At 43.9% G+C, this 27,419-nt stretch overlaps 1 protein-coding gene across 4 annotated transcripts in view; it reads left to right on the top strand.

The window, feature by feature from the left end:
• The window catches only part of cd276 (CD276 molecule), a 300,738-nt gene that overhangs the window by 47,353 nt on the left and 225,966 nt on the right, over window positions 1-27,419 (top strand). For all 4 annotated transcript variants that reach the window (XM_067973640.1, XM_067973639.1, XM_067973638.1 and 1 more), the window contains exon 2: window positions 13,541-13,716. In XM_067973640.1, coding sequence (XP_067829741.1) covers window positions 13,656-13,716 — 61 coding nt within the window. In that variant the 5' untranslated portion in view covers window positions 13,541-13,655. The remainder of the gene's footprint in view (window positions 1-13,540; window positions 13,717-27,419) is intronic.

Below are 27,419 nucleotides of genomic sequence, written 5' to 3'. Positions count from 1 at the left end.
CTGAGACCTGGCAGGTAACACCTGTCTGTCTGCACACTGATTGCCTTGGCAACGGGCAGTTGAAAAAACTGTCTGTTATCACCAGCATTGTTCTGTGAATTATAAATGCGACTTCATTTCGAGGACTTCATTTCCGCATCGTTCACCTGAGGAAGGAGGTAGCCTCCGAAAGCTTGTGAATTTAAAATAAAATTGCTGGACTATAACTTGGTGTTGTAAAATTGTTTACAATTGTCAACCCCAGTCCATCACCGGCATCTCCACATCATGTTTTTAATATAATGGGTCATTTGCTGGCTCTCTCTGCCTTCCGGATGTTTCTGCCTCTCTCTGTGTTTTTTTTCTCTGTTTTTTTTCCCTGTTTGTTTTTTTGTTGAATGTGTATTCGGGGGTTCTGCAGGTGACACCTCTCTGTCTGAACACGGTGATTGCCTTGGCAACGGGCAGTTGCAGGGGCAATCTGTAAACACCATGTATTGTTCTATATGTATAAATGCGTAGGCTTCAAGGAGCTCTTGAAACATTTGCCTGAGGAAGGAGAAAATCTCCGAAAGCTTGTGAATTTAAAATAAAATTGCTGGACTATAACTTGGTGTTGTAAAATTGTTTACAATTGTCAACCCCAGTCCATCACCGGCATCTCCACATCATTCTTTAAGAGTAGAAGAGAATTCATTTCTGCCATTAAAACAGTCCATATTGTAATAGTGGAAAGAATATTGCTGGAGATATAATTGGCATCTGGAAATATTCCTGAGCAGTTTTGCATTTAACTCAATGTAATGGATAATAATCCTTTGTGCCAGTCCTTAGATCAACGGGAAAATCTGAAGTAAAGATTATAACCAAGATCTACAATTACATATTGAAGGAAATGAAATCTCAAGACAATATGAGAATTGACAGATACAGAAAGAATGATTTTATCGTGTACTTCATGACTACAGGCTGTGATGAAGAAAGATCCAGTGTTAATATCTCCAATAGTGCCCTGAGTTTTCTCATCCATCTCTCCCGAAGGCAGTAGATTTAGTGGGTGGGATTCCATGGGTGCTGGTTGCAATTCAATATCTCACCCAAGTGGGTCTGAACAGTGAGCATTGCTAGGCTTTAATGAGTGCAAGGACCATTACAGATGTGTCCAATCCTATCCTAACCAGACTTTGAGGGCATCAAAGGAATGAAGGGAGAGGTTAGAATGCCCAATGAGAAACACTGATGGAATCATAGTCCATGATGGTTATTAAAAGGGACGTGGATAATAAATAATTAAAAGGGTATAAGGAGAAAGGGCACGGGAATAGAACTAGGTGGGTACCTCTTTCAAATAAGAAGTGTGAGGTAATGCATTTGGGGAGGGCAAACAAGGCAAGGGAATACACAATAAATGGGAGGATACTGAGAGGTGTAGAGGAAGTGAGGGACCTTGGAGTGCATGTCCACAGATCCCTGAAGGTAACAGGACAGGTAGATAAGGTGGTTAAAAAGGCATATGGAATATTTTCCTCTTTATGTTGAGGCACAGAATAGAAGAGCAGGGGGGTTATGCAGGAACTGTATAAAACACTAGTTAGGCCACAGCTGGAGTACTGTGTACAGTTCTGATCACCACATTACAGGAAAGATGTGATTGCACTAGAGAGGGTACAGAGGAGATTTACGAGGATGTTGCCAGGACTGGAGAACTTTAGCTATGAGGAAAGATTGGATAGGCTGGGGTTGTTTTCTTTTGGAACAGAGTAAGCTGAGGGGAGATTTAATTGGGGTGTATAAAATTATGAGGGGCCTCGATAGATTGGATAGGAAAGACCTATTTCACTAAGCAGAGGGGTCTGTGACCAGGGGGCATAGATTTAAAGTAATTGGTAGAAGGATTAGAGAGGAGTTGAGATTTTTCCACCCAGAGGGTGGTGGGGATCTGGAACTCACTGCCTGAAAAGGTGGTAGAGGCAGAAACCCTCAACTCATTTAAAAAGTACTTGGATGTGCACTTGAAATGCCGTAACCTACAGGGCTACGGACCAAGAGCTGGAAAGCTCTTTCGGCCAGCACAGGTACGATGGGCCGTATGACTGCCTTCTGTGTTGTAACATTCTATGGTTCTATATAGGCAAAAACTACTTGTGGAATTAGTTTTCATAAGGGTATTAAAAAGAGGAAGAGACCCAAAAAAAGCCAAATTTTATTGTTAAAGTCTTGTATTCATGAGGTTACATATTGTCATATAAACACAAAACATGTTTGATGTAAGGTTTAAAACGAACTTGTTTCCTCTTGAAACCGGCAATGCGATATATTTAGAACTATTGATATGTCAATGCTATGATGCCTGCTGTGAAAAGATTATGCTTCAGTCTAACTACTATGGCAAAGGAGAGCATTATCTATTTATAGTACGACGTGAATAACTGGAAAATGATACCCTTGCAACATTTTTGGGATGGTCCATCAATTATGTTATAATTCTGTACTCAACTCTGGCAAACACACATGCTCCTTGGGTGGTTTAGCCTGCGAGTCTCCAAGTCCGCACATACTGATGTCTGGTCTATGCTGATTAACTAATCACAACTGGGTGACCGTAGAGACACTACATTTGGCCTTGAGGTTCATGGTCAGGGAAGGGATTTTGGAGAGTTTCTGCTCCAGCTCACTGCCCAGGAATCCCAGGAAGTGTGTACGCTCAGGCATTGGGTAAGGACAGGAGAGTGTTGTGTTTTGATCTCTCTCCATTTTCAGTAGCCTCTTCAAAATCTACTTTGTCCTCCCCGATCTCTTTCCCAACATTTGTTCAATATCCATCCAAGAAACACTGGGTCATTTTGCTGCATTAAAGACATACAAGTACAAGTTATTGTTCAACGAAGATCTCTCAGCTTGTGATACAAGTGTAAATCCTATGTTCCCAACTTTGAAGCCCCGATTCTCCAAACCACTCCCTGTGAAAGCAGCAGCCACTGGGCGTGATCATGAATAAGGCTACACTTGTACCAAACGCTCCACTCATGTTCTTGTTCAGTACTATCTGTTGATGCACACTCCGAATTTCTCCAGTATTGCCATCCCACAATTCTTCTTTCAATGTGATCTTCTCCCCTTTCTCAGGTTGCTTGTACCACCTGTCGCCAAAGCAGCAAGTACCTGACCTCCTCTCGGGCAGCCTCAAAAACCACTCTGAACAGGCTAGCTAAATAATGCACAGGAGTGGCTGGATGACTGCCTGAACTCCCGTATTTCCCCTGTGAGCAAATGTCCTGGCCGCCTTTCTGCACCTTCCATAACCATTTGATTGGCATCGGAAAGTTGGTGGTATCCGAGATTGTTGGCTATGTGGCCGTGTTTCACCACTCTGTAACCATCATCTGGTGCTGCACTGTGTTGCTTCAGTGCACTGTCCTTCTTCCTGCCCATTAGATTTTAAGATAAAAAGTAAAACGTGGGATTCTCTCTTCCCAAAAGGCTGTGGATGGTGGGACAACTGGAGCTTTCAAGACTGAGATCAATAGATTTTTGTTCGGTAGAGTTACAGGACCAGGCTCGACTCGGCAAAGTAGAACATTCTTTTGAATCACCAGAGCAGCAGTCTGGTTCCTGCTCAACCCTGGCTCTCGTTAGGTCATTTCTATCGACAGATTGACGTACTGCCAGGATACAATGCCAGCTGTTCCAGCTGCAACATGGAGTTTGTTGCATTGTTGCCTGGTCTTAAGGCAGTATCTATTTTCCAAGTTTTAACTCCTGCAACCCTGAATTGGCTTCCTGCTATTTTGAAATACACACGCAATTTCCACATCCTTCATTTTCTTCAGTTGGTGCTGCTCAGCTCTCGCTGGGAGGGGGCACACTGTGTTATCAGAGGGTGGGATTTAAATATGGCAGGCCAAGCTGGTCCATACCCACGTTCTTCCCTCTGAAGGGCATGGGACAGACTTGTATCGCACAGCCATTCCCACCAGAACTTGTTAGCAAAATTGAAGCCCATGGGTTTAAAGGGACAGCGTGGATATGAAATTGGCTACGGGACAGAAAGGTGAGAGTAGTGGTGAACGGTTGTTTTTCAGACTGGAGGGAAGTTTACAGTGGTGTTCCCCAGGGGTCAGCATTAGGACCACTGCTCTTTTTGATATATATTAATGACCTGGACTTGAGTATAATTTCAAATTTTGCAGCTGACACGAAACTCTGAAATGTAGTAAACAATGTGGAGGATAGTAACAGACTTCAGGAGGACAGAGACAGACTGATGAAATGGGCAGACACACGGCAGATGAAATTTAACACAGAGAAGTGTGAAGTGATTCATTTTGGTGAGAAGAATGAGGAGAGGCAAAATAAACGAAATGGTACAATTTTAAAAGGGTGCAGGAACGGAGACCTGAGTGTGCACTAGTTCTCGAAGGTAGCAGGACAGGCTGAGAAGGCTGTTAAAAAGACTTATGGGATCCTTGGATTTATAAATAATGACAGAGTACAAAAGTAAGGAAAGTATGCTTAAACCTTTATAAAACACTGGTTAGAATCTTATAGTGCAGGACGAGGCCGTTCAGCCCATCATTTCTGAGCAGGCTCTTTGAACGAGCTATCCAATTAGTCCCACCCCCTGCTCTTTCCCCACAGCCGTGCACATTTTTCCCCTTCAAATATTTATCCAATTTCCTTTTGAAAGTTCTTATTGAATCGGCTTCCACCGCCCTTTCAGGCAGCGATTCCAGATCATAACTGTGTGGTTGATAGTGAGGAGGAAAGCTGTAGACTGCAGGAAGATATCAACGGACTGGTCAGGTGGGCAGAAAAGTGGCAAACGGAATTCAATCTGGAGAAGTGTGAGGTAATGCATTTGGGGAGGGCAAACAAGGCAAGGGAATACACAATAAATGGGAGGATACTGAGAGGTGTAGGAGAAGAGAGGGACCTTGGAGTGCATGTCCACAGATCCCTGAAGGTGGCAGGACAGGTAGATAAGGTGGTTAAAAAGGCATATGGGATACTTTCCTTTATTAGTCGAGGCATAGAATATAAGAGCAGGGAGGTTATGCTGGAACTGTATAAAACATTGGTTAGGCCACAGCTTGAGTACTGTGTACAGTTCTGGTCACCACATTAGTGCAATCACATCTTTCCTGTAGAGAGGATACAGAGGAGATTTACGAGGATGTTGCCAGGACTGGACAATTTTAGCTATGAGGAAAGATTGGATAGGCTGGGGTTGTTTTCTTTGGAACAAAGGAGGCTGAGGGGAGATTTAATTGAGGTGTACAAAATTATGACTGGCCTAGATAGAGTGAATAGGGAGGGTGTATTTCCCTTAGCAGAGGGGTCAGTGATCGGGGGCATAGATTTTAAGTAATTGGTAGAAGGATTAGAGGGGAGCTGAGGAGAACTTTTTTCCCCCCAGAGGGTGGTGGGGGTCTGGAACTCACTGTCTGAAAGGGTGGTAGAGGCAGAAACCCTCAACTTATTTAAATGTGCACCTGAAGTGCCGTAACTTACAGGGATACGGACCAAGTGCTGGAAAGTGGAATTAGGCTGAATAGCTCTTTTTTGGCCGGCATGGACATGATGGGCTGAATGGCCTCCTTCTGTGCCGTAACTTTCTATAATAACAACTCGCCGCGTTTAAAAAAAAAAATCTCATCTCCCCTCTGGTTCTTTTGCCAATTATCTTAAATCTGTGTCCTCTGGCCACTGACACTCCTGCCTCTGGAAACAGCTTCTCCTTATTTATTCTATCAAACCCTTTATGATTTTGAACACCTAGTATATCTCCCCTTAATCGTCTATCAATATTAACTCTTGCTGCAATAAAGATTTCTGTTCACTGCAACTTGCTTTGGAATTATACCTTAACCTTACTGTGCTCGGTATAATTCAGCACATGTGACATTTTAATGTCTTGGAGTCCGTCAAGGCTATCTGAATTGGACAAATTTTTTCAAGTTTTTTTAAATAAAGCAGAAGGAAGCCGGCTTTGTAGATTTCTGAATTCTTCATTTAAGCTCACTCTGAAATAACAGCCATTGAAGCTGATTTTGTGAAAGAAAGTGCATGGGGGGGCTGTACTTCCAACTCTGCTGACCACTGCACCGGCTGAGGGCCGAAATCTGGACGGGACCTTCAGCAGCGAGGGTACCTCGGCCGTGTGACACCTCTCGAGTGAAGTGTGAACTTAATTCTAGGCTCATCTGTGTGTCTTCCAACAGATAAGATTTAAAGGTGGCAAAATACACACCTCAATCATCATTTTGTTGACATTGAAAAGGTCATTCAAGCCAACAAAATAAAAAGCTTCCTAAAACACAGGTTTAAAAAAACACCGACTAGATTGAGCATGTGGATAATTACTCGGCATCAGCTTTCTCCCTTCCCTCCCCCCTTCCCCCCGCGTAATAATCGCCAGTCGTCATTCAAATGAAATCTAGTTAATTAGAAAATACACTTAAACAATAAAGCTTCTTGCCTTTTGGCTTCATGCCGCCCTCATGCCCCATGTTGCTCCTTTCTCTCCTTCCTCTGAAGAAAAATACAGGTTTAAAAACTCGATCAATGGATGGAATATATGGTCAGGCCCAAACTGAAGTATTGTGGCCAATCCTGGGCACCACACTTTAGGAAGGCTGTCAAGGCCTCGGAGAGGGTACAGAGGAGAATTACTAGAATGGTGCCAGCGATGGAAGACTTCAGTTATGTGGAGAGACTGAAGTAACTGGGATTGTTCTCCTTAGAGTAGTGAACGTTAAGGGGAGATTTGATAGAGGCATTCAAAATCATGATAGAGTGGATAGAGAGAAACTGTTTCCAGTGGCAGAAATGTCAGGAACCAAAGGACACAGATTTAAAGTAATTGGAAAAAGAATCAGAGGCGACGTGAGAGATTGTTTTACACAGCGATTTGTTATGATCTGGAATTCACTGCCTGAAAGGGCGGTGGAAGCAGATTCAATAATAACTTTCAAATGAGAATTGGATAAATACTTGAAGTGGGAAAATTATCCCTCAACTGACACCTCCGTGCACTAATGAACACTTCTGTCTACCTGTTCACAACTATGGCTTCTCAGAAATAAAAAAAAATCATTCTTGGGATAAGGAGGTCATTGGCAAGGCCGGCATTTATTGCCCATCCCTAGTTGCTCTGAGATTGATACAAGCGAGTGGTTTGCTCGGCTTCTTCAGAGGGGCCGTTAAGAGTCCGGCACCTTGGTGCGGGAACTGGAATCACACGTGGGCCAGAGTGGGTGTGGACGACGTTAGTGAACCAGTTTTTTTATATGACAATCCGGAAGCTTTGTGGTCACTTTGACTGATGCCAGCTTTTTATTTCCAGATATTTTTAAACTGAATTAAAATTCTCAAGCCCACGGTGGAATTTGCACTCATGTTCTCTGGACCTTTTTCCAATTCACTTCACCACAATCATTCTTTTTTCAAAAAGCCAGTCTGACCTTTTAATTAACTGGAAGATCTATCTAATAATAATTAGCTTTTAATTGACTCAGGAAGGCATCATAATTACAATATAACCCTGAAGTATCAGTTTGGCTCAGTGGTCGCACTCTGGCCTCAATACCACTCCAGAAATTTGGACACAAAATCTCGGCTGGTATTTCTGTGCAGTGCTGAGGGAGTGCTGCACTGTCTGAGGTGCCGTCGTTTGGCTGAGACGTTAAACCGAGGCCCCGTCTGCCCTCTCAGATGGACGTAAAAGATCCCAGGGCACCGTCTGAAGAAGAGTAGGGGAGTTGACATGGAGTTCTGGGTATTATTTAACCCTCGATTAACATTACTAAAAAACAGATTATCTGGTCATTTATTTCATTGCTGTTTGTGGGATCTTGCTGTGCGCAAATTGGCTGCTGTGTTTGCACATTACAACAATGACCACACTTTTTAAAAAGTACTACACTTTTGGGATGTCCTGAGGTCATGAAAGGCTCTTTCTTTTTAAAGGGACACACTATGTTACACAGCTGCACTTTGGAACAGAATCATCCAGGGTATAATATTCTTTTCCTTATTTTTAAAAAAAACCACCCACCTACTGTGAGCAATGCCATGGGAGATCAGCTAGTATAGATTGAACATTTTACAATAATAAACAACTGACTAAAGCCCTGTGATCCGATACCAATGGTCACATGGTGCAATTTGGTCTCAACTCTTAAGCCATTATCGCCTTTCTCACTTGCTTTGTGCCATCTCCTAGTCTGAACATGCCTGATCTAAAACTATAACAAAAATAGAGAACGCAGCCTTTTTTAGAACATCTCGTTATTTCTTGTGGCTTGGCTCACGGCGGAGAGGGGCGGTTGGTGGTGGAATATGTCACTCTCTTCATGTAATCCTGTCTCTGCTTGCCTCAGAGTCTCTCGTTCTTCCTGACTTTGTGTGTAATATATTTTGGACTTCCGTTGGTACCCGGCAGTAACGATCAATTTCTCAAAGTGACCAAATTCCAATTTGTTCCATTCTGACCAAGATATAAAAAAGGTTTTAGACCATGATGCTTTAATCAGATTCAATGTACATTTTAGATTGGTTGCCTGGAGGCATAATTCTAATGTGGGCTCCACTGCCGCCATCTTGGATGTTTCAGCCCTGGGAGCTTCAATCTTACAAGGCATTTGATGCAAACTGCCTGGCTTGTACTGAACACTTGACACCACTCACAGGTGAGTTGAAGAACTCACTGTGCAAGAATGATTGTCATCAATTGTTCTTACAGTGGACTGTGACATGGCATGGAACAAAGCAAAGGGATAACACTGACATAAAACCACTGCACTGAAATTATTATTGCACACTACATAATTAGATTTTCAAGGTCATGGGTTCAAATTGGCACACAAAGAATGTTTACTTGATTCACTTGGAATGCCAACATAAGCATGGCATTGCTGTCTGTCGTGATCTCTTAACTCCCATTATAGTATCTTGCTACCAGTTGGATGCCTAATGTTAAAAATCCCTTATTTTCCCATGAACTATTTTATCTTTCAACACCTTCCTGGTCAATGATTAAGCTTCAGGAAGAGGAGAGTCCTCGTTCCTGTCGTGTCCCTGAAGTGCACGTCCTTCCTGACCAAATCTCCAACAGTGTGAATAAGTAAGAATGATGCTGCTTTTAACCTCAAAGCTCTGCATCGTCCGAAGGGCATTCTCGGGTTGCAAACAAGGTCATTGGAGCTGTGGCCTTGTCTGTTACTTGTCAGAGTGCTGTTAACGCTTTACTTCCTGCTCTTATTGTAAAGATACAGTATGAGAATTAATAGACGTTTCCTGACTTCAGCATGTGCCAGTGTTTTGTATCAGTCTGACCGTGCCTTAATCACTACCAGAGAACCTATCGGGTGGGTAATGCCAGCAACAACTGAACGGGATAAGTCAGCAAGATGGAGTTGGTCAGTAGTTGAGCTGCTGAATACGAATCTCTGGTATGAAGAGTCCTGGATATCGTGACTTCCTGTCAGTGGGACAGTTTCTTGACTGAACTGAAGTGTTAACCTCGATTATGTGATTGGGTCTTGGAGTGGGGTTTGAACTCTCGGTCAAGAGCACTACCACTGAGGTGACACTTGTTGTTCTGTGTCCTGCTGAAAATACTACTCTTTCTCCTTCTTTGAAATTAAATTGCATTTAAGAAAGAAAGATTTGCATTTATATAGCGCCTTTCACAACCTCAGGACGTTTAGTATTAGATTTACTTCTAACAGGTGGATTGGTGCCTGGAGAGAGAACAGATGTACTTTAGGGATATACAGCTGTTGATGGACAATTATGGGCAAATGACCTGACTTGCTTCCATACACAAAAAGAACCTTATGCTTATCTTGTGGGCCGGTGAATGAACAGGGCCCAATATATGGGAGCCACAAGTGTTAGTTTTAAAGTTATTACCGAAGATTGAATTATCATGACGGTGTGCACAGAATTTTGGCATCTGAAGTGTGTGAGAGAAAGACGTTAACAGTTAAACTTGTGAGCTGAGTGTCGATGATCCAGTTTTTGGACTGCTGTGTCCTGTTTGAAGAAATAGTTCTGCTGCTGCTTTACACATTCTCTATTTGTCACTGCGATTGTATTAATAGTGTCTGATTTCTGTGATGCTTGTGTTTGTAATTTGCACTATTGGTTGAAAGATCGCCCATAACTCATCAAAAGTTAAATTTGCAGTGTAGAGTGTCAAAAATAGGAACAGGAGGAGGCCATTCAGCCCCTCGAGCCTGTCAGCCCCTCGAGCCTGTTCCGCCATTCAATTAGATCATGGCTGACCTGTATCTTAACCCCATCTGTAACCCTTAATACCCGTGTCTAACAAAAATCTATCACTTTGTTTTGAAATTTTCAATTGACCCCCAGCCTCAACAGCTTTTTGGGGGAGAGAGTTCCAGATTCCCACTCCCCTTTGTGTGAAGAAATGCTTCCTGATGTCGCCCCTGTACGGCCCAGCTCTAATTTTAAGGTTATGCCCCCCTGTCCTGGCAATCTTGCCGTTTATTTCTAAGCGATAGTATTGCAGTCGCACAGCTAATTTGTGATGTAATCATAAGGATTATAACTGCATTGGATCTGAAGGATAATAGTGCTAATTGTTTAATGATCCCCAAGAATCATTTTGGAAAAAAAATAAATTTTTAGTAGAGTTATTCTCAGTTTGCTTAGTGCACCATTTTCTTGCAATGAACATCCTTATTTCTATATCAAGTAGTATTTAAAGAAAGAAAAGAACTTGTATTTATATAGCGCCTTTCACAACCTCAGGACGTCCCAAAGCGCTTTACAGCCAATGAAGCACTTTTGAAGTGTAGTCACTGTTGTAATTTAGGGAAATGCAGCAGCCAATTTTCACACAGCAAGATCCCACAAACAGCAATGAAATAAATGCTGAGATCTGTTTTAGTGATGTTGGTTGGGGGACAAATGTTGTCCAGGAGAACTCCCCAGCTCCCACTCAAAATACTATGGGATCTTTTACATCCTCCTGAGAGGGCGGGGGGGTCATGTACAACCCATTTAAAATGTAATGCATTAAAAGCAAACACTTTCAACATTAAATGTTCACTACTACAAGATCAAAACATCACCAAAATTTAAATGCGCTTGTAGTTCTAACTGTCAAAACGCTTAAAAAAAAAATAATCACCCTTTTGGTTGTAAGTTTTCTCAGGACTTGCAATATTTTAAAACGTTGTTTATTTGCTTTAAAAATATGCACGGTAGTGTCAATATTGGTAGTGGGATTGGTAGTTTTGTTCGACACAAGACTCGAGCAGCTAAAGCTGAAAATCTGTAACACTTCAGAGATGAAAGGTTAAAAATTAACATTTAGTTCAGGAATTCTTTTAGAACAGATAAACAGGGCTTTGCTGCTCCCAACATTATCTTGTGGTCAAACACTCACCTCATTGTGCCGGTTATACAAACAAGAACGAGAATGACCAATAGAGTCTGACTCAAATCCTGGCTCCTCTCCCAAACTGCAGTAAATAATTTCCATTCAACAACTGGCTGATTGAGACAACTTCTCTCCAGCTGCAATGGTGCCATATTGGAAATCTCCGACATTTAGCAAAACGTGGTCTATGTCATAAGTCACAAATATGAAAAGGTTTTGAAAGCTGATCTCGAAATGAATTCGACCCTGGGCCAAGAATCGGAGGTCAAGGTATCAGTGCAGATTTTCCAGCCCCTGTATCAGGGTTTATTGATCATCTGAGCAAGGCGATTAGAGGAAAATCAGGCAGGGGAGAATCAGGCCCCGTACGGGATTCTGCCTGATTTTCCTTCCATTGATGAATGGAAAATGTAGCTGGACCCCTGTGTACGGGCATGAGATCCTGTCGCCCAGTTTTTTCCCCTCTTCACTGTGCCCAGGTGATCAATGTGCCCAGGGACAGGAGCAGGAAGATTTACCCCACTTGCCTCTGAACCATACAAACTTGGGAAACTCATCGGTTCACCTTCCTGTCAATTCTGAGTCAGCTGCTCTCTCAGGAGCAGCAACTAGGGTGCTGCAATTTTCCCCTGGGTTAGGGAAAGAAAGAACTTGCATTTATTATAGGTTTTTTTCACAACCTCAGGACGGCCCAAAGCACTTTACAGCCAATGAAGTACTTCTGAAGCGTAGTCACAATTGCAGTGTAGGAATCGGGGCAGCCAATGTGCGCACAGCAAGATCCCACAAACAGCAATGTGATAATCTCCAGTTCTGTTTTGTTCAGGTGTTGGTTGAGGGATAAATATTGGCCAGGACACCAGGGAGAACTCCCCTGCTCTTCTTCGAATAGTGCCATGGGATCTTTTACTCAGTACTGCACTGGAGTGTCAGCCTAGATTATTTGCTCAAGTGGGAGTGGGACTTATCATAGAATCATAGAAAGGGTATAGCACGGAAGGAGGCCATTCGGCCCAACAAGTCCGTGCTGGCTCTATGCAAGAGCAATCCAGCTAGTCCCACTCCCCCGCCCTATCCCCGTAGCCCTGTAAATGTTTTCCTTTCAAGTACTTATTCAGTTCCCTTTTGAAGGCCATGATTGAATCTGCCTCCACCACCCCCTCGGGCAGTGCATTCCAGATCCTAACCACTCGCTGTGTAAACAGGTTTTTCCTCATGTCACCTTTTGTTCTTTTGCCAATCACCTTAAATCTGTGTCCTCTCGTTCTTGTCCCTTCCGCCAATGGGAACAGTTTCTCTCTATCTACTCTGTCTAGATCCTTCATGATTTTGAATACCTCTATCAAATCTCCTCGCAACCGTCTCTGTTCCAAGGAGAACAACCCCAGCTTCTCCAGTCTATCCATGTAACTGAAGTCCCTCATCCCTGGAATCATTCTAGTAAATCTCTTCTGCACCCTCTCTAAGGCCTTCACATCTTTCCTAATGTGCGGTGCCAGAACTGGACACAATACTCCAGTTGTGGCCGAACCAGTGTTTTATAAAGGTTCATCATGACTTCCTTGCTTTTGTACTCCATGCCTCTATTTATAAAGCCCAGGATCCTGTCTGCTTTTTTTTAAACCGCTTTCTCAACCTGCCCTGCCACCTTCAACCCACAAGCTTCTGACTCCGAGGCGATTGTGCGACCCACTGGGCCACAACTGAAAGAAAAATACGGCCAGTCTCCTGCTCACTATCGAGTGATCCCTTCCCTGAAGTGTTCGTGTGTAACCAATGCTGGGCTCACAGTCGAGTGATTGACACTCGCTGGAGGCTCACAGCCTCTTGAATGAAGTACCAGGGGTGGGTGCTCCCTGTGAAATCACATCCCAGGAGTCAGAAATCTTCGGGAGAGGAGATTTTTACTGGTAAAGGTATCGAGGGATAGGGAAAAAAGGCCGGCAAGTCAAGTTAAGATACAGATCAGTCATGATCTAATTGAATGGTGGAACAGGCTCGAAGGGCTGAACGGCCTCCTCCTGTTCCTGTGTAAATCTAATTGTGAAATATTTCCACAGTATAATTCACAGTTTTTTGTAATGTGGATATTGCTGCTTTTGACGAACCGCATTTAGTGTAACATTTGTTTATTTGTCGTCCCCACAGGCACACAGCTGATTTTTATGGGGGAGTCCTGAATGCAAAGGCCGAGTTCGAAGAGGTGAATCACCTGAAACCAGCTTTCTCACTCTCTGCTCCTGATACACCACTAGGCTCAAAGATGCAAACTGCCATCTTGTCCGCTTGCTTTGCGCTGCACCTGCTGCTGGGACACTGTAGAGGTAAGGCCTCAACCTCACGGCGGAATAGCATGCTGACTCTCCGTCAAAAACACAGTCCACACACAGTCAATGGTCAATGTAATCGGAGCACACGCTGGGTCTGATTAATACATTCGACAAAGAACACACTCATACAATGTGGGACAGTGTAACCTGGCACAGTGGAAGGAGAAAATCTTTGTCTCCTTCTGTCCGTCTTATAATGATATTAAACTTACTAATATGAAAATACTAGATCAAAGAAACTTGTAACACACTTTTATTGACATGACTCAATGCTGTATGTGTGCGATGGAACAACAAATGTACAGAGTGTACTAAGGAACCAGGTTTGTAAATTTCCACTTAATACTTGGTGTGTATTAATGTATAGATATAGATTTGTATTAATGTATAGATATATCATGATATTGATGTTTAGATACAGTTTTGTACGAATGTGTCTTAAGATGCGGCATCTTTCTACTTCCCAAATGAAGGAAAGGTTTAAGCAGCAGATTTTCCTGATGGTGTAACTTCGTAACGAACATACGAAAATGCTGGACAAGAAAAGACTGGCTTGTCCATCTGGCCTGTTCCATAAAGTTGTGATGTCTTGTGCATCGTGACCCAGACGCTCCCTACCCATTAGGTGCCATGTAATCTCATGGGAGAGGGAAAAAAACAGATAAACAAGCCCGAGACCAATTAGGGAAAGCAAAATCTGGAAAATTCCTCTCTGGTTGCTCTAGGTGATCTAGGACACCACATGGACCATGACTTCTATTACTTGGTACTTACATCTTGCATGACGTGATCTCCACCTCAGGTCGAACCAGTCCAGCTCTCCTCTGAAGCTTTGAATCAGCACTCACTGCGCAAGCTGGCAACTTATTCCATAGGTCTGCTACTCTCTGGGAAAAGAAGCATTGTTCAACATGGAACCGATTAGTGCCTTTGTGTAATTTCTACACGTGAGCCCTGATTCTCGATGTGCACGCAATCTCGTCCCTTCATTATTTTATTGACATTAATCAAATCACCCTTGCGTCTATGCTTCGCTAGAGTATATAGACCCAGCTTTTAAAGCCCATCTGAGTAGCTGAGGTGTTTTAAATGGGGACTCAATCTTGTGGCCCTCAACCTTTTCCAAAGCCTCAATATCACCCACTATGTGAGGAAACCAAAACCTTTTGAGCAGCAAAGAAGAAACAAGCCATACGGGGCCTTGGTAGATTTATAAATGATACTGGTCATTCCTACATAGTTAAATTGGAACATCCATCACGAGATTTCCTTTCAAAATATCCCTGTGGAAAATAGAAGTTGGCTTCTGCCCAGGAACCTCAAGGTCAGATGAGTTTTGCTGATAAATTTCCTTAGCAACAATTTAGTAAACAGCCATGATTAGCTGCAAAAGATACTTTCGAGGCGATTGTTTTGATAGAGGACTTCGACGATCACAGCATATGCTGGGATAGTCCTGCCTCCAGGGCTTTCTTTAGGAAGAGATGCAAGGAATTGCCAGTACAGTCCATACATTCTGAGTTCATAGTCCCAGCGGGGAGAAGCCTATCAAATGCGAGAAAGATAGTCAGCCTGATATATGCAAAGTTATTGTACTTTTAACATTGAAATAGCCGTTTGTTACCATTTTGGGGAAGACTTCCTATATTGTGTTGTCATGCGGAAGTTTGAACATAGAAACAGGAGTAGGCCATTCAGCCCCTTGTGCCTGCTCCGCCATTTGATAAGATCATGGCTGATCTGTGATCTAACTCCATATACCTGCCTTTGGCCCATATCCCTTAATACCTTTGGTTGCCAAAAAGCTATCTATCTCACATTTAAATTTAGCAATTGAGCTAGTATCAATTGCCGTTTCCCTTTGGACATCCTCTGTTTTTAACTTTTTACCATTTAGAAAGTACCCTGTTCTATCCTTGATCCAAAGTGGATGACCTCACATTTGTCCACATTGAATTCCATTTGCCACAGTTTTGCCCATTCACCTAATCTATCAATATCCCTTTGTAATTTTATGTTTTCATCTACACTGCTTACAATGCCACCAATCTTTGTGTCATCGCAAACTTGGATGAAGGCATAGAAAGTCTGATATCTAAGTAGATAATATTATTGTGAATAACTGAGGCCCCAAGACAGATCCCTGCGGGACTCCACTAGTCACATCCTGCCAATGTGAGTACCTACCCATTATCCCTACTCTCTGTCGCCTTTTGCTCAGCCAACTTCCTAACCAAGTCCGTACTTTTCCCTCGATTCCATGGGATTCTATCTTAGCTAACAGTCTCTTATGTGGGACCTTATCAAATGCCTTCTGGAAGTCCATATAAATAACATCCATTGACATTCCCCTGTCCACTACTTTAGTCACCTCTTCAAAAAATTCAATCAGGTTTGTCAGGCACGACCTACCTTTCACAAATCCATGCTGGCTCTCCCTGATTAACTGAAAATTCTCGAGGTGTTCATTCACCCTATCCTTAATTATAGACTCCAGCATTTTCCCCACAACAGATGTTAGACTAACTGGTCTATAATTCCCTGGTTTCCCTCTCTCTCCTTAAAAAGCGGAGTGACATGTGCAATTTTCCAATCTAGAGGGACAGTTCCTGAATCTAGAGAACTTTGAAAGATTATAGTTAGGGCATCTGCAATGTGCTCACCTACTTCCTTTAAAACCCTGGGATGGAAACCATCTGGTCCTGGGGATTTGTCACTCTTTAGTGCTATTATTTTCTTCATTACTGTTGCTTTACTTATGTTAATTTTATCGAGTCCCTGTCCCCGATTCAATATTAGTTTTCTTGGGATTTCCGGCATGCTATCCTCTTTTTCTACTGTAAATACTGAGGGGCAAAGTAATTATTCAACATGTCCGCCATTTCCCCATTGTCAATGACAATATCCCCACTTTCAGCTTTTAAGGGGCCAACACTGCTCCTGACCACCCTCTTTTTCCTAATATAACTATAAAAGTTCTTTGTATTGGTTTTGATATCCCTTGTAAGTTTCTTTTCATACTCTCTTTTTGTAGCTCTTACTATCTGTTTTGTGACCCTTTGTTGATCTTTGTATCTTTCCCATTCGCCAGGATCTGTGCCATTTTTTGCCTTTTTGTATGCCCTTTCCTTATGTCTTATACTGTCCCTTACCTCTTTAGTTGTCCATGGCTGTTTCTTTTGGCAAGTAGAGTTCTTGCCCCTCAGGGGTATAAACCGATTCTGTATCACGTTAAATGTTTCTTTAAACATTTCCCACTGATCATCAGTCATTTTACCTATTAACAGATTTGCCCAGTTTACTGTGGACAGTCTCTGTCTCATCCCATTGAAGTCGGCCTTACCCAAGTCTAGAATCTTAGCAGCTGACTCACTTTTTTCCCTTTCAAACACTACATTGAACTCGATCATGTTATGATCGCTATTGGATAGATGTTCACGCACAGTTAAGCTGTTAACTAAATCTGGTTCATTACTCATTACTATATCTAGTATGGCTTGCCCCCTTGTTGCCTCTAGGACATACTGCTGTAGAAAACTATCCCGGACACACTCAAGAAATTCACTCCCTTTCTGACAGTTGCTAGTCTGCTTTCCCCAATCTATGTGAAGGTTAAAGTCCCCCATTAAGACCACTATGCCTTTCTTACACACTTGTCTAATCTCTGCATTTATACAATCTAGCACTTCAGAGCTGCTGCCAGGGCTCCTATACACAATTCCCACTATAGTCTTAGATCCTTTCCTATTTCTCAATTCAACCCATAAGGTCTCTGTTGGCTGCTTACCTCTCGTTATATCCTCCTTTATCACTGAAGTGATTTCATCTCTAATCACTAAGGCTACTCCTCCCCCTCTTCCATTTTCCCTATCTCTCCTGTAGAACTTATAACTCGGTATATTTAGTTCCCAATCCTGACCATCCTGCAGCCATGTCTCAGTAATAGCCATCATGTCATACCCTCCAATTTGAATTTGTGCCTGTAGTTCATTTAATTTATTCCTTATACTCCGTGCGTTTGTATAAAGAACTCTTAGTTGGGCCACACACCCTAGCCTGACCTTCAGCTTTGATGCTGGGTTAATCGCCTTACGCCTTTTAGTTTTCACTTTATCTGCAGTGCCTAAAGTACACTCTCTTTCTGCTGCTCTATGCTTTACCTTATCACTTGTTCTTGAACAACTATTTGTATTGTAAATTTCCTCTGGGTCCTCCCCTCTCTTGCTGCTCTCAACTTTACTCTCTTCTGACTCCCCGCTCAGGTTCCCATCCCCCTGCTACTCTAGTTTAAACCCTCCCCAACTGCAGTAGCAAACCCTCCCGCGAGGATATTAGTCCTGGATCAGTTGAGGTGCAACCCGTCCGGCTTGTACAGGTCCCACCTTCCCCAGAATCAGTCCCAATTCCTCAGGAATCTAAATCTAAATCCCTCCCTCCTGCACCAACCCTGCAGCCACTCATTCATCCTGTCTATTCTCCTTTTCCTGTACTCACTGGCACGTGGCACAGGTAGTAATCCTGAGATTACTACCCTTGAGGTCCTGCTTTTTAACTTATTTCCTAACTCCTTATATTCTGCTTGCGGGACCTCATCCCTCTTTTTACTTATGTCGTTGGTACCGATATGGACCATGAACTCTGGCTGTTCACCCTCTCTTCAGAATGTCCTGCAGCCGCTCAGTGACATCCATGACAGTGGCACCAGGGAGTCAACATACCATCCTGGAATCACGTTTGCGGCCACAGAAACGCCTGTCTGCTCCCCTAACTATAGAATCCCCTATAACAATTGCTCTCTCGACCTTTCTCCTCCCCCCCCCCCCCCGTACAGCTGATCCACACATGATGCTCTGGTCTTGGCTCTGGCTGTACTCCCCAGAGGAACCCTCTCCCCCACCAGTACCTAGAACTGAACACTGGTTGGGGAGTGAGATGCCTTCAGGGAACTCCTGCACTCCCTTCCTGGTCCTCCTTGTCTGTCTAGCGGTCACCCAGTCCCTCTCTGCCTGCACTCTCTTAAGCCGAGGGGTGACCACCTCCTGAAACGTGCTATCCACGTAGTTCTCAGCCTCGGGGATGCTCTGCAGTGACGCCAGCTGCTGCTCAAGGTCTGAGACCCGGAGCTCGAGCTCCACCAACTGACCACACTTCCTGCACCTGTGGTTGTCCAGGACACGGGAAGTGTCCTGGAGTTCCCACGTAGCACAGGATGGGTCTGAGCTGCCCTGCCATGCCTTAATTTATTAGATTAACTTAAACCAAGCAAAAACAAATTAAGTTATAATTTAAAAAAAAATTACAGTTGTAACAACAACTTGAATTGATATCGTAACTTTTAATGTTTAAAAGTTCCAATGAGCTTTACAAAAATGGAATAGACCAGGAGACATTGAGCCATTGAAGGAGAAATTAGGAGGGGAGACCAAAGGGTTGGTTGAACGGATGAGTTCTGAGAAGGTTTTTAAAGATGGAGAGATTTAGGGAAGGAGTTACAGAGATTGGGCTCAAACTGTCGATGTGAGTATTAAACCTAGTTGAATGAGGTATTGTGGAATCATTCTTATTTTGATGTGTAGGCTGATGATGATGTTATGTTTAGGCTGCGGTTATACTGACTCCCCAAAGCCTTTCCACCATCTACACTGCAGTGTGTACCATCCACAGGATGCACTGCAGCAACTCGCCAAGGCTTCTTCGACAGCACCTCCCAAACCCGCGACCTCTACCACCTAGAAGGACAAGGGCAGCAGGTACATGGGAACAACACCACCTGCACGTTCCCCTCCAAGTCACACACCATCCCCACTTGGAAATATATCGCCGTTCCTTCATCGTCGCTGGGTCAAAATCCTGGAACTCCCTTCCTAACAGCACTGTGGGAGAACCGTCACCACACGGACTGCAGCGGTTCAAGAAGGTGGCTCACCACCACCTTCTCAAGGGCAATTAGGGATGGGCAATAAATACCGGCCTCGCCAGCGACGCCCACAACCCATGAACAAATAATAAAAAAATTACTGCCACTTTTGTGTTGGTGCGAAATGGTTTTGGGGACACCTTGGCTCAAAACTAGCACTGGAGCTCCAGAGGCAGGTCCAGATCTAACTGTGAATGCAGTAAAATGAAGCAATGTCAGACGCCCTAGGGGAGTCCACCACCATGTGGAGTGTAACTCCAGTACGCTGTGAGATGTGCTCGGGCCATACCTTGGATCTCGCAGGCACTTTATTTAAGGTAGCGCGTCTAATATTACGAAAAGATGGACTCTCCCGCTTACTGTCTCCGAACTCTCTCCAGAAGAGTGGACCTCTGTGTGGGCATGTGAGTGCAGGCAGGTCAGTGCGAGCGCTTGGTGAGCAGAATATCCTTTCACAACCAGTAATGTAACGTAGGTCTTGCTGATTTATCAGACAGCAATTTTATCTGTCCTCCTTTGTCATAGCACTGCAACTGTCAGAAGTAAAAATTATACTGTGGTCTCGATGGCTGTGTTTTTCAACTTAAAAATAATTCCCTTGCTGTTATTACAGCCTGTTATCAATCATCTGATTGTATTATCTGCAACTATAACGTCACGTCACAGTCGATTCTCAGTCTTCAAACCCTGTTGTCTTTACTGTACTGCCCTTAGCATAGTTTCTATTTTTGTTTTAAGACCGCAGTGTATATAAAATGAAACATAATGGAGGGTAAAGAGTGAGTGAAAGGCTATAATTCTATCTTGGTGTTTGGGCAGCGTTCATAAACCAGTCAAGCTTTGTTCTTGTGGCCTGTGTCTCTTCTTGAAACCCCTCAATTAAATACGTCCTTTAATACTCTCATTGGCTCTCCATAATCGCCATGGTTTTCAGTATGTATCCAGGGTATGTTCCCCTCGGTTTGCTATTGTTAGTTTAAAAATAAGTATTGGTGTGAGAACAAAGTTAGTTACCCTGCTTCATGGTTCCATTAGAGAATGGAGGAAAATATTTTCCGATTAAATCCTCCCCAATCCCACTCACTTGATTTTCTCACAATATAGAACTGAGAAGCAGGGGCTTCTGCTACATTACTTGCGGCAGTTATTACGCAGCAACACCTCCGTAGATGTGGGGAATGATTTGAAGGCAAATGTTTCGAGGCTCTGCTCCTGGTGAGGAGCCTCTCTAGACAGGTGTGTGTGTGTCGGAGATGGAGCTGTGACAAGGAGGGCAGAAGCTGGGAGCTGCACTCCTGTCTGGTGAAGGTCTGTGTCAGGAGTAGAGATTTGCAAAAGTTGTCCTATGTGTTCAAAATTAGACAGTGCTTCGGTCTGTTCCAGCGTGGAATGCCTTGGGTGAGATTGCACCTGGGACTCGGCCCCACTCTGGAGAAGGTGTTTTCTGATTATATACTCGTTATGGTTTAGTCTGGGGAGAGGATAAATGTAACACATGGGACGAAATTCTAACCATCCATTAAAAAAAAAGTACTAGAATTTCTAGGATTGCAGATCTGCAAATAACCCAGAAAAGCACAAATCATTCCTAACAAAGTAAGGAGAAGATAACCACAGTAAAGTCTCAATTCTGCCGGTCCCACTGGCAATTTGGGAAAATGCCCCTCCTGGTAGAATCTTGTGCTATTCTGTTCTCCCTGGGATGGGTCGCAATGAATCTGTGCTTGTCTCAGGATATTTTGTCAGCGGAGAGAGGCTTTTATTTTGTTGTTTGTTGTTTTTCAGATCCTTTCCTCTTGCTTGTAATGAGTTTGGACCCTACCCTTGGTTCTTTCTTGCTTGCCCTCCTGTGCCACATTATTGCCTGCCTGAGTTAGATAGGAAGGTAACTTAGCCTCTCAGGTTTCTGCAAAGTCCCCCTGTGTGATCTTCCTCCTCTCTTGAAGGTTATGCCGGAGGTTCGGTTCCACGGGCATTCTCTGGCGCCTCACTCGAGTAGCCATTCTGCGTATGCGAGTCAGACAATTGGTGATGGCGGGCTATTCAACCATGGGACACCTCGCAACCAAGCCCAGTCCTGTTCTTACCTGATGTCAGTGCAGCTTCCAATAGGGGTCTCCGGACAGCCACGAGGAGTGTGAACTCTGGCCTCCCCGTCCCTCCTCTTCACTGAAGCCAATTGTGGACAGCTTCAGCTGAGAGGCACTAACTCAGCACGGGCCTGGGGTCGTAGCCAGGTTAGTGTTTCTCAGCTGAAGCTGTGACCAGGTCTATGTGGCTCAGTACTGGTCTGAAGTGGCTGCGACGAGGTATGTGCAAGTGGACACCTGTCCACACTGACGGTCAGGAGAATGATGAGCTGCAGAGAGGGGGGAGGAAATAAATGGAGGAGGGGGGAACGTAACGTGCACACACTGAAAGCGGCCATGGTTAATGTCTACTTTGAACAGAGAGGAGCAGATCGTCAGACACACACACATTGGAGTGGTGAGGTTTGACTCGTGCACTGCTTCCGTGTTCCTCACCGACTCTGGTTTATCTGTCCTCCATCTCACCTCTTTGGCTTGTGCTAGTTTTAAAAATTCCTTTAGTGTTGCTTGGCGCCCGTGGCCTGTGCCCGGGGGCATGCTTCTCTGGCCAAGGCTGTTTCAGCTATGTCCATTTTGACTTGGTAGTGGCCTGTTTTTAGCTGTTGATCCAGAGCTGCATACAGGGGACATCTATCACTTTCCATTCCAATTATATAACTGTAAAAAAAAACAAATCTACATGTAAATATTACTGATGGTCGCATCACTCCAGCACCAGTATTAAATTCCTCTCCCGTTTTTAATGGAGACATTAACCTGTTTTATACAATTCTCCTTGTTTTCAAATCCCTCCATGGCCTCGCCCCTCCTTATCTTTGTAACCTCCTCCAGCCCTACAACCCTCTGGGAACTCTGCTCTCCTCCAATTCTGGCCTCGTCCATCTCCCCCCCCCCCCCCCTCCCCCCCTCTTCCCCCCCCCCCCCCCCTCTCCCCCCTCCCCCCCCCCCCCCCCCCCCCCCCACTTCGCCCCACCATTGGCGGCCGTGCCTTCAGCTGCCTGGGCCCTGAGCTCTGGAATTCCCTCCCTAAACCCCCGCGCCTCTCTCTCCTCCGTGAACATTGTCCTTAAAACCTACCTCATTGGCCAAGCTTTGGACACCTGGCCTAATGCCTCCTTCTTTGGCTCGGTGTCAATTTTTGTCTGATTACATTTCCTGTGAAGGGCCTTGGGACGTTTTACTACATTAAAGGCGCTACGTAAATGCAAGTTGCTGTTGCTGTAGTACCTCTGTTTAAAATGGTGGCGAGGAATTTGATACAAGTGCAGCGGTAATATCAACCCTATAAAGTCACATGAATAAAAGCACGTGCGCACTAGTGGATCCCCTGTGCCATTGCTCATGGTAAATTAGATAATGTTTTACAATGACAGGAGCGTTATGCCACACGGCACCCAATGTATTATTCTGCTGCTAAGGTGGCGCAGTGTGTAGGCTGGCCTGTCCCTTTAAAGCTCCAAAGTCTAATTGCTGTGAGTAAATGCAGTCGGAGGTCAGAATTTGATTGTTGTTTGGAGTGGGGAGTATGCAGGTTGGAAAGTGCTTGTACATTTCTGGCTCCAAGTCAGACAAAAATCTATGAAGTGTGCGAGATGCAAGGTTTTACATTTAATAAACACACGCATCTATTTTTATGTTAACCTCTTTAATATAAAAATGAGACTTTGCGATCTAAACCAGAGTTTAAGGTCACAGAATGCATCCCATACAAAGGCAATCTCGTTCTCTCTTGACCAGGGTGCAATTACGTTCTTGTTGATTCCGCGGTGTTTGAAATGTCGGCCCAAGCTGTGATGTCAAAGGTTATAGAATCATAGAATCATCGAAGTTACAACATGGAAACAGGCCCTTCGGCCCAACATGTCCATGTCGCCCAGTTTATACCACTAAGCTAGTCCCAATTGCCTGCACTTGGCCCATATCCCTCGATACCCATCTTCCCCATGTAACTGTCCAAATGCTTTTTAAAAGACAAAATTGTACCCGCCTCTACTACTGCCTCTGGCAGCTCGTTCCAGACACTCACCACCCTTTGAGTGAAAAAATTGCCCCTCTGGATCCTTTTGTATCTCTCCCCTCTCACCTTAAATCTGTGCCCCCTCGTTATAGACTCCCCTACCTTTGGGAAAAGATTTTGACTATCGACCTTATCTATGCCCCTCATTATTTTATAGACTTCTATAAGATCACCCCTTAACCTCCTACTCTCCAGGGAATAAAGTCCCAGTCTGTCTAACCTCTCCCTGTAAGTCAAACCATCAAGTCCCGGTAGCATCCTAGTAAATCTGTTCTGCACTCTTTCTAGTTTAATAATATCCTTTCTATAATAGGGTGACCAGAACTGTACACAGTATTCCAAGTGTGGCCTCACCAATGCCCTGTACAACTTCAACAAGACATCCCAACTCCTGCATTCAATGTTCTGACCAATGAAACCAAGCATGCTGAATGCCTTCTTCACCACCCTATCCACCTGTGACTCCACTTTCAAGGAGCTATGAATCTGTACTCCTAGATCTCTTTGTTCTATAACTCTCCCCAACGCCCTACCATTAACGGAGTAGGTCCTGGCCCGATTCGATCTACCAAAATGCATCACCTCACATTTATCTAAATTAAACTCCATCCGTGCTCAGTCAGGCCGTGTTGAGACACATGACGCTTGGATACGGTGCCACTTGCTCGTGACATTACAAGTACTGCCAGGGAGAGCAGCGGAAGGAATCGCTGTGTCACACTGCAAATATTTTCTCACAGTAGCCCACTGTGTAGTTATGTCAGCCAATTAAGTAGTGTTATAGTGGTGCTTAAAATCTGGATATTTCAGTCCTATTTAATTCGGTGTAAAATATTCCTCATAATTACCCACTTAAAAAGCAGGTGGTGGGAGTGTCTCCCACTTCCCAATGGTCTGCTGCACAGCCAATAACCACATAATTACTATCATTTATGTAAACCCATAACTGTCGTCCGATTAAAAGGACGCAAGTTGTCAACACTTCAGACTGAGAAATGGCAAATCGGTTTCAATTTGTTGACTTTCTGAAGAGGAGGTTTAATTTGTGGCGAGGGGGCGGGGCCAATTTGCGTCCAAACCTTCCCCTCCCCAATTGTGATATCCTTGCTGACGCGATTTATAATGCTGACAGAAATCTCTTGCTGGAGCTTTTGCAACTGATGGAAAAGATATGGGAAGTTTGCAGCCCATCACGCCCGTGCTAGCTCTCTGAAAGAGCTCGTCACTCAGTCCCATTCCCCTGCACTTTTCCAATACCCTTTTTAAAAAAAAAATGTTTTCATTTTCCAACTATTTATCCACTTCCCTTTTAAAAGCTATTATGGATTCTGCCTCCACCCCTGTAGGTCATTCTATGTCCTAAAAACCCTCTGTGGTGGGGGGAAAGAAATCTTCTGACCTCTCCCTTCGTTCTTTTGATGGTGATCTTAAAATCTATGCCCTCTCGTTAGTTAATCAAAGCCTCACACTTTTTAACACTGTTATTAAATCTGCTCTTAGCCATTTTTGTTCTAATGAAAATGTCGTTGACAGGATAATTCATAAATCTGAACAGCAGAGGTAAAGTACAATTACACAATTTAAAAAAAAAACATTCTTCTCTGATTTCCCCCCACTTCTGGGGGTGGGTTTGCTCTGTACTATCCCAATATCTCCTTAAGTGGCTCGGTGTTAAATTTTATTTGCTAAGACATCGCTCCTGTGAAGCGTCTCGGGACGTTTTACTACATTAAAGGCGCTGTATAAATGCAAGTTTTTGTTGTATGGAGCATATGAACAGGAGGAGGCCATTCAGCCCCTCGAGCCTGTTCTGCCATTCAGTGAGATCATGGCTGATCTGTATCCTAACTCCATCCCCCCGCCTCGGCTCCATATCCCTTAATACCCTTGTCTAGCAAAAATCTATCGATCTTCGATTTAAAATTATTGATTGAGCATCTGCTGCTTATTGTGGGAGAGAGTTCCACACGTCTATCACCCTTTGTGTGAAGAAGTGTTTCCCAACTTCACTCCTGAATGGCCTGGCTCTGATTTTAAGGTTCTGTCCCCTTGTCCTAGACTCTCCCACCAGCGGAAAAAGTTTCCCTCTATCCACCCTATCAATTCCTTTCAAAATCCTAAAATCTTCAATCAAATCACCCGTTAACCTTCTATATTCAAGGAAATACAAACCTAGTTTAAGAAATCTCTCCTCATAACCTAACCTTTGTAACAACAGTATATATCTATTTATATAGAATGTGTTTCTGAATTCACTACACCGAGCAGCCAGAGGTAATCGTGGCCTTTGAAGGTTTCGATTCATGTTGTGGTAGAGTTTGATGGGCACTGACTGCCCACCAGTGCTTTGTCCAACCGGCCATTTTATCAAGAAGCAATTTACCAAAGATGCTGCAAATCTGAAATAAAAACAGAAGATGATGAAACATTCAGCAGGTCAGGCAGCGTCTGTGGAGAGAGAGTGAGAAATAGAGTTAATGTTTCAGGTCGATGACCTGTCCTCAGTACTGGCCATTTTACACACGAGTCCAGATAGTGACTGTCATGGGAGTTATTGCTTCGGAGTCCGACTCGGCCTGTACTTGATATTCACATGTACGCTTTCCAGCAGAGGTTATTGTCCGTGGATTTGAAACTTGCATCAGACGGGGACAATAGCCCGATGCCAACTTGCATTTATATGGCGCCTTTCACGACCTCAGGAAGTCCCAAAGCACTTTACAGCCAATTAAGTACTTTTGACGTGTAGTCATTGTTGTAATTTAGGAAACACGGCAGCCAATTTGTGCATAGCAAGATCCCACAAACAACAATGTGATAATGACCAAATAATCTTTTTTTAGGTGTTGGTTGAGGGATAAATATTGGCCAGGACACTGGGGAGAACTCTGAACTGAATACAATCTTGTGGGAGGGGTTGAAACCATACCCAGGTCACAACTCATCCAAAAAACAACACCAAGTTAGATCAGACTGCCAGATACGCTGGGAATGAGTGGGTGAGATAGCACAATGCCCTTTTACCTCTTCTGCTTGGGTTTATATCTTACCTGGTCTGATGGGATGAGGGTCTCGGGTGAAATGAGTTAAGGTAGCCTCAGCTGGTTTCTCTTGTCCAGAATTTGACTACGTCACTTCGGAGAGTTTCTGTGGGTGAAGTGGGTGTTTGAAACCTGTGCAGTGAGGGTGGTTTTCCACTGCTGGTGTTGGCACAGAGCGAGCCTTCTCTTAGCCTGGACAGTGGGGTTAAATGTTTGATGCTGACAGTGGATGCAAATTCTGGAAAAGTGCTCACTGTCCAGCACTTGTGATCCTCAGCTTGTTCAACACAACATTTACCTTTCCCAAAATAAAACATACACGAATGTCATAGATTGAGTCGAACTTCAGGTCAGCTCCAAACTTTGCTCTACGTTGTGTGGATTTCTTGCTGAACTGAAAAATTGAATTGCAACTTGAACTAAAGCAATTCCCTGGTTGCGAGAAGGTCTGATCAAAAAAACCATCCTTGGATTTGGGTTTGGCCTTTGGATTCTGGTAATGCACTCATCCCTCACCCTATTGGATCAAGGAAAATGCCTCTTGACTCAACTGGTAACACTCAGGCAAATACTGATGTGACAGAAGGTTGTGAATTTGAATCCTCACTCTAAGGCCTTGAGTGCAGGATCGA

The sequence above is a fragment of the Heptranchias perlo genome, chromosome 38, assembly GCF_035084215.1.
Source record: "Heptranchias perlo isolate sHepPer1 chromosome 38, sHepPer1.hap1, whole genome shotgun sequence".
In the NCBI taxonomy this organism is placed as follows: domain Eukaryota; kingdom Metazoa; phylum Chordata; class Chondrichthyes; order Hexanchiformes; family Hexanchidae; genus Heptranchias; species Heptranchias perlo.
The sequence above is the reverse complement of the archived record's forward strand: the minus strand, read 5'-3'. Positions and strand labels throughout refer to the sequence as shown.